The 7,894-nt window shown below is 33.4% G+C and overlaps 1 protein-coding gene across 2 annotated transcripts; it reads right to left on the bottom strand.

Moving 5' to 3' along the window:
* Window positions 1–1,607: 1,607 nt before the first annotated feature.
* LOC127256588 (protein kinase and PP2C-like domain-containing protein) lies at window positions 1,608–7,258 on the bottom strand. 2 transcript variants are annotated; one of them, XM_051282683.1, is made up of 12 exons: window positions 7,065–7,257; window positions 6,835–6,952; window positions 5,706–5,872; window positions 4,910–4,977; window positions 4,552–4,775; window positions 4,396–4,447; window positions 3,772–4,306; window positions 3,385–3,454; window positions 3,065–3,287; window positions 2,829–2,933; window positions 2,647–2,742; window positions 1,608–2,050 (listed from the first exon to the last, which is right to left on the bottom strand). In XM_051282683.1, the coding sequence occupies exons 1-12, from the start codon at window positions 7,177–7,179 to the stop codon at window positions 1,856–1,858; spliced, it is 1,968 nt and encodes a 655-aa protein (XP_051138640.1). In that variant the 5' UTR covers window positions 7,180–7,257; the 3' UTR covers window positions 1,608–1,855. The 2 variants fall into 2 exon arrangements, 1 of the variants encoding a protein (XP_051138640.1); XR_007839882.1 differs by lacking the exon at window positions 1,608–2,050 and having other exon boundaries at window positions 2,709–2,742; window positions 2,829–2,936; window positions 7,065–7,258.
* Window positions 7,259–7,894: the final 636 nt, after the last annotated feature.

Below are 7,894 nucleotides of genomic sequence, written 5' to 3'. Positions count from 1 at the left end.
TTTGAATTAACGTACACTATAAGAAATATATAGGGTTTAATAGTGACAATAATATAAATAAATAAATAAATAACGGACAGAAATTCAAACAAAAATAATTTTTTTACTAAATATGATATTACTCTTTGCCTCATTTGTATTTTACATTAAAAATATTATTAAATGTGTATAATATACTTCATAAATGTTATTATATTTTTATTATAAAGTTATTTTCAACTCATTACTTTCATTTTTGCAGCAGTAAAATGTAATTGATTTATAATAATTTTATTCTAACCACAAACTTCAATATTTATTCTAAAAAAATATTTTCTATATATTCCTCTTTCATACTATTTTATATAATTTTTCATATTTATAAATTACACTATAACTTTAATTTATTTTTACATTATCACTAATAAATATATAATTTATATTATATTTATAAAATAATACTCCTATATCACTTTTTAAAAAATAAATTAGATATTATTTTTTTAAAAAAACATTAAAATTACACCTCACTTTTTTAAAAACTAAAATTATATATTACTTTTAAAAAATTAAATATACTGTATTATTTTTTTAAAAAATAAAATTATATATCACTTAAAAAAAAAACAAAATTACACAAAAAAACCCAAAAATAACAAAAATATATAAAGAGAGTGTTTGACAAAGAGCTTTCTGAAGAGTGTTTAGATTATCTCATCAGTTAAAACTCTTTTTTTATCCGATTAATCATTTATTCTTATTTGATCAATATCAGTTTTACCAAACATGATAATTAATTCTCATCCTCTACTAAATTATATTTCTCTCCAATTCCATTGTCTACTCTCATTTATCTGCAATTTCATTTTTTGTACCAAACGCCCCCTTAAGGCGGATTGGTTGGAAATATATGCAAGTTAAAATCACATTACATAAAATCTCCATGTTGTGCATTCACACATGATCAAATATTAGATTATATTGATATTGTGACTCCGGATCGGTCTCATTGTATTAAATGCAGTGATGACCGTTTTGATCCGCATTGATGTGATTTAAAGATAAGATTGGTAAAATACATGAAATGATCTGATAGCAAAATTTTTATGAGATCATAAGATTATACAATATACATTTACCTAAGTGAGATTATTGGATTAAAAATTCAATTGTGGGTTAAATATAACTGTTTGAGCTATCAATCAAGTTAAGCTTACATTAAATGATCTATTAAATTTATTGGGTTTAAATGTATTTAGTAAGTGCGGGTCTCCAATGTGTAGAAACTCGTTAACTTATTAATTGAGTTATGAGACCAATTAATAATAAGGGATGTATATTAGGATTGTGAACCGAGGTCTAACGCCACTATTTTTCATATCTCATCGTGAGAGTAACGACAGAAATTCTAGAGGTTGTTTTAAGAGGGGCTGGGTCATAGGCTCGAAGAACACAAAATCCTCAACTAATTTATAGATGCGAATCCGCTTATGTTAATGGAATCAAGTCAGATTTAATTATCTTATTTTTTTATCTCAATTTTTTCAATACGATAGATCCTGTAGAGTTTAATTCATGATAAATTCCAATATCTGGAAGGGAAACCATGGTTAGAGTTACAAGAAATATAAGAGGAAATGAAGATATTTGTAATTTTAAAATATTAGAAATGAAGATTCAGAAACTCATTCACAGTTTACGGCGAGCCACGCGAGCGTCTTCGGCGTCGGTGGACTAAAACAACGAAATTTTTTCACTTATGAGACTAGTTTGCGACAGGCTCTACTTACGGGACTAAAATGATAAAGGGGTCCAGTTACTGAACTAAAAAAACAGCTTACCCAAAAAAAAAAAAAGAAATAGCTGGACGGCGAAGTTAGTAAATCCTCTCGGCAGTCATGACCGGGCGGAGGAAAACAACGATGACCGTTATGTTATCTTTGCTGCCTCGTTGAATAGCTTCCGTCGCCAGTCGCTTGGCGCACATCCCAGGCTCTTTAACGGTGTCTTTGATTATTCCGATCACATCCGAGTTGCTCATGGCATCCCATAGCCCGTCGCTCGCCATTACCTGAGAAAGTAGCGCGCCATTATTGATCCCCACAAATAAACAAACTCGTCGTTGCTTGGAGAATCAAACTATTATTGCTTACTGTTGGAAAACTATATAATACCCCCTTCGACTCTTAAAAATATAATCAATTTCTTTTTATTTGTTTCTTATAAATATTCTTATTTTATTTTAATATAAAACTATACTCCTTCCGACGTAAGGAAGATGTTCTTTCAAAACAAAGTATTATTTAGTAATTGTACTATTTGTCTAACGTAATAAATACTCTCAATTTACAATAAATTCCACAAATATCATTACTTTCAAATTATACAGTACTAATAGGAATATTTTTTTCTTATTTGCTGTAAACTAATATAATACTAATATTCAAATTATTAGTTAAAGAAAAACAAAGACTACTTTTATTATAGGACGGAAGGAAATACTATTTTTTTTATTATAAAATGTAAAAAATAATAAAAAGTCGACACTCGCATTAAAACTCATGCCCAAAGTATGAAAGCACTTTTTTGGAGACTGAGGGAGTATGTAATTAATGCTACATATCTTGCGAGCTAAATTTTTGAATGAAATGATCATTTAATACTTACCATATATTCATCCTCGGCAGATAGAGAAGTTTCGGTTATCTCAGGCTCCGCGGTTACGAATGGTTTTAAATCATTGTCGCCAATGGACCGCGTAACCTAATGAAGTTTCAGACAAGTGACTTATATGCCATCGGGATGTGAATAAAACCATAAAAATAATCGAGTCTACAGAAGTCTCCAACCTGGAGGGCTGCACGACCGACTCGCCATGTATCTACTTGCCACACGACTTCGCCACCCGCGCGGATGATGCGCTCTCTCTCGTCGGGACAGCTCGCCACAAGATCCTACTATATTCAAGACATTCATTCACTTCTTAAAACAAACAACGAAAAACAATTGGTTCAAGAAAATCTCATTATCTCTAGCATTTTCGATTTCTTGAATTAGTGAAAGAACTGAGGAAAGCGCGCCTCACCCTGGTTAACGTGTAGGAATTTCCCGATCGACATAGTATTGCTCTGCAATCGCCGGCATTTGCAACAAAAACCTTGTCTTTATTTATTAAAGCGGCTACTGCAGTACAGCCGGGGTGCCGGTCTTTCTGTATGCCGCTATGCTTTAACTTTCGACAGGAATTCATTTCGTTCCTAAAATAAGTATCCGTCTTCAGAAATGCTTCTCGCAGCGCTTCAGATGGACTGCGCGCAGGGAGAGGAAGAACTTGCTTCATTACTATTCACTAATTCGTCCAAATGATCGAATAGAAGAATTTGAGCATTGATCATGAGAGATCACCTTGTTGTCGATGCCAATGATTGTAAAATATTAGGTAGCGCTCCGGCCGAATACTCAGCAGCTTCGGCACCTGCATATTATAGCGAGCTTATATTCTTCGCCAATTCTCGACAAAAAAAGCATACAAATAAAATGTTTTCTTTTTTAATGACATGAAAATCCAGTCGTTATTTTTCGAGTGTGCTCTAAAGTAAAGTTCCGGCCAAATCTAATAATTTGTAAACTAGGTCCGATAAGACAAGTAACAAGATCTGAAAAAATGCATTGCTTTTAAAAGTATAAATGGTTGCTTGCTAAAAATTAACATAAGCCGCTATCGTTAAACACAACATAATACGCTAAAACGAGAATATCGTTCAAAATTTAGAAAGATTGATTGCCACATACCTCGATGCCCATCGAAAATTCCAAATAAGTGCACGTCTCTTTCGTTGCAAAAATTGGGTATCATAAAGTGTGTATCCTCCATGTTTTCACGTCTCCCGGTAGTCGAGAAGGAACCCGAAGATAAGACTGGTCGATAATCTGCATTTTTCGATGAAAGCCAAGCAGAAGCAATGTTTTCAGTGGAAGGATTCGCGGTTTCACAAAACCTTCGACCTCGAGCAAACCAATTAGCGGGCTCTTCGTAATTGCCAATGCTAGTCGTATCCGAATGTCCAAATGATTTAACGGAGCCAGCGAACGTATCTTCTTTGTCGATTTTGCTTTCTACGGAATCCAGCATTGCATCAAGCTCAAAAACAATGTCTTCGAAGGAAGGCCTATTATCAGGATCCGCATCCCAACATTTTTGTATGAGCGACTGCAATCGAGCCGGCACGTTCAATTCAGGACCGGCGAGAACGGGTCTCAGGCCTTGCGACACCACAGCAGCCGTAAGTTGCTGTTCAGTGTAGTGCATTTCCAATACCGTATGGGCCTAAACTCAACGTACACAACAAGTCAACGCATTCAATGATAAATATTAATGGAAGCAACGGCATTATGAAATACAAGCGAAAATGTAACCTGTGCCTCTGCTCGAAGATCAGTATACGGTACTACGCCAGTAAGAAGTTCGCTAGAAAACAAAATATGCATCGAGTTATTCAAATGATCATTAGTACTATGCTCGATGCTTTTGTGTATTTATAAATAATGAAGCCGATTAAACCTTGTCCTTACTTGACAGTAACGCTAAAACTATAGACATCCGATTTTTCAGTATGAATCGCTTTCTGTAGTACCTCGGGCGCCATGTAAATCAGCGTTCCAACCATATTCTTTTTATGGAAACCACCGGTTGGTTTTCCGGCGGATTTCCAGTTCGAAACAGAGACTTGTTTAAGATCGTTCTTGTATTCAGCCAAGCCAAAGTCGGCTAGATGGGGATGAAGATTCTTCGTAAGCTGCATCACATCGAAAAGCAAAAGTACGAGACAAAATTAAATACAAAATTTTAAAAAAGAAAATTAGCTACCGAATTTAAAGGTGAAATCCATCATCAATTCCAATGCATCGAGAAGCTATTAAGAAACATTACAAGAATATTTGCTGGTTTCACGTCGCGATGAACGACCCCAAGGTTATGCAGATAGAGCAAGGAATTTGCTGCAACACGAATGTTTATGAATTGTAAATAGAAAAACAACATGAATTCGAGTTTATGAGTTTATTGCATATTAGAATTGTATATATACATTTTAAAGAACATGTGCACAAAAAGGAAATAAGATTCTTCCGTAAACAACCTATTAGCTAATGAAAGTCGATTCCAAGTTTATACAGAGAAAAGAAGAACAGTAGAATGACATCGCGAAGAATGATAAGAACAAATCTAATAAAAAAATAAATCCAAATCAACTCCATAACCTGAATGATCATATAACAACCACCAATGTCGTATTACGTATGTCTGAATTGAATAAGGTCAACCGTACTTATTCATAACAAGTTTCCAGTTTACATAAACACTTTTTGAACTTTTAGATCTATTTATCAACAATAACTTTTTCAAAACAATTTCATACCAAATATATATATATTTTTTTCTCTAACAAAACATCATATCATTTATTCAAAATTTCCAAAACTTCTATCTAAACTGAGAAATTGCATTCTCTTAAGCACAATGTTGATGTTCTACATCTACATCAATCAAACAAAATGGGCCCCATATAAAGCTATAACATCAAATTTGTGGCGCATGATCATCATCAACATAGATATTTCCCTTAGTTATAATAGCAACAAATCTGCCGCTTTTTATGTGATTGATCTAATCATATACATTAAATGACATAAATGCAATCCGAAACTCAAAGATAGCAAGACTTTACCTAATTGTGAAGAGATTTTGATGACTTGGGCGACGTTCAAACTCTCTTCTTCCACGTGTAGTTTCTGCAAAAGGTTTCCGGCCTCATAGAGCTCAAAAAAAAACATATAGTTAGGCGGCTTGGCATGCGCCGCCAGCAGCTTTATTATCCCCGGATGATCCAACTTGCTTTGACGACACAATTACCACACAAATGCATACGCATTAATAACAATGAAGACAACAAACAAATGACACACAACAACCTAAGAATTGTGTGGTAGACAACGAATTCTAACAACATTTCACACGAAGGATTGTAAGAATTCCTAAAAAGCAATTGAATTCCAATACAACTGCATAGCATTAACTTAAGAACACACATATATATACAAATATGACACTTTAATTACACACGCAATTTCTCCAAAAATTTCGATCACCTTGATAACTTGTTAATGCACTTTCCAAAATATCTTTACTTTATGTCACAATCTATAATATGATATTAATTAAAACTTGTGACAAGATCATATGAACATAATTTTCTTTTTCTTTTTGAAAAGAGGGAGTATTGTATGTTCCAACTTAAAATTTTTTACCCGATTCCCAATTAATTAAAAAATAATACAATACATAGAATATTACTTTTTATAATATCGACGGCTTCCCCATAATTAACATAGAAAAAGAACTTGAAAACCCAAAGTATGTGTTTGTTGTGGGGTTTGAGTTTGAGTAGATAAATTTCAACTAAAACCTGTTGTTGTTCGATGTGATATAAATAATCGTCAATGTATTGTTTTAAATATAAAATTATTTTTAATGTAATAAAACAAAAAAATAGTTCGATTTTGATGTAGTTGTTCAACCTTGATTTTTGTGTAGAAAAAAGAAAAATAATGAATAGTAAAAACATAAAGAATAAAGAAAAGAAAAGAACTCACAACCAAGTGATTTCAACACTGTTCACCCTAAAACAAATCGCCATTTCAAATCAATATCAAACCCACAACTGCAATTCAAGATTCACTACTTCCATGCCAACAAGCCTTAAAATTAAAGTAGAGTACTCGACTTGAAAAATGAATTACGGATTGAAATAGCGCAATTGCAGAATTTGAGAGTTGAAGGGAGGAACAGATTAAAACCTGAGCAATTGCAACTCTTTGTGGAACTTATCAAGATCATCGGATGTAGACAGCACTGGTTTTTTTATGGCTACCTTTTTCCCATCCAGAATGCCCTCGTACACCACGCTCTCTGCACCTGCACCACACCACGGAAACAAACACCTTTCAGAAATAAATAAATAAAAATAAAACCCCCAATTGACACAGAGATTGAAGAAGCACCAAACTGTGGTTTCGGAATGGAATACCTTTGGCGATTGGCGAAGAAAGGGAATAGGATGAATGGAGGAGATGGAGCGGGATTGTTTCGCTACGGCAACAGCCTCGGACACAAGTGTTGGGCTCCACAATCTCCAGAACCATTCCTGTTTTCGATTCTGAAATTGAATTTGAATCTGAGCCTGAATCTGTGTCTCTGAAGGGGAATTTGGGGAGTGACGCACTGAAGCCGAAGCGTTTATTAATGGTGGCCCGGTTCGAATGGGATGATTGATTGGACTTCCCATCCGGTTCGGAACCGCCGGTTCGTCGGTTTCCAAACCGGCGGTTCAAACCAAAACTAAACTCGGTTCGAACCGTCATTGCAACGGTTGGGCGGCGACTGTTGGGTGTTGCGGCAGCCAACGACTGTGAAGGAGTGGCGGCGGCTGTAGAATGGATGTATAAGACAAAATTGTATTTTATAATAATAATATATTTATAATTTAAATTATTAGTCCATCTGTCCTTATCATTTAGCTCTTTGTAGCCACGATAATGAATATAATTAATAAATAATTAATAATATATTATAAAAAATAATTATAAATTAAAAATTAAAATAACTAATAAATTTTATAAAATTAAAAAATTTAAGTAAAATAAAAGTGTAATTTTTTTAAGAAAAAAAAGTCACAAAATAAATTGGACAGACAAAAATAAAAAAATAAACACGATAAGTGGGACAAAAATCACATATATTATTAAATTGTTATATCAGTCTATAAAAGATTACTCTTTTCTATATTTTATTATCTACAAAATATATTTGCATATATATTTTATTGAAATATGGTGATAAAAATATTTAAAATGCCAA

Source organism: Andrographis paniculata, unplaced genomic scaffold, assembly GCF_009805555.1.
Source record: "Andrographis paniculata isolate CXL003 unplaced genomic scaffold, ASM980555v1 Contig56END, whole genome shotgun sequence".
In the NCBI taxonomy this organism is placed as follows: Eukaryota; Viridiplantae; Streptophyta; class Magnoliopsida; order Lamiales; family Acanthaceae; genus Andrographis; species Andrographis paniculata.
This window is presented reverse-complemented; position numbering and strand designations above follow the sequence as displayed.

What these genes read in the sequence shown, in the direction of transcription:
- LOC127256588 (XM_051282683.1), bottom strand. Translation starts at nt 7,179, where the DNA reads ATGGTTCTGGAGATTGTGGAGCCCAACACTTGTGTCCGAGGCTGTTGC. An exon ending in TTCTTCGCCAATCGCCAAAG is followed by an intron (nt 6,953 to 7,064) that starts GTATTCCATTCC and finishes GGTGTGGTGCAG; the next exon opens with GTGCAGAGAGCGTGGTGTAC. An exon ending in AATTTTCGATGGGCATCGAG is followed by an intron (nt 3,455 to 3,771) that starts GTATGTGGCAAT and finishes TATAATATGCAG; the next exon opens with GTGCCGAAGCTGCTGAGTAT.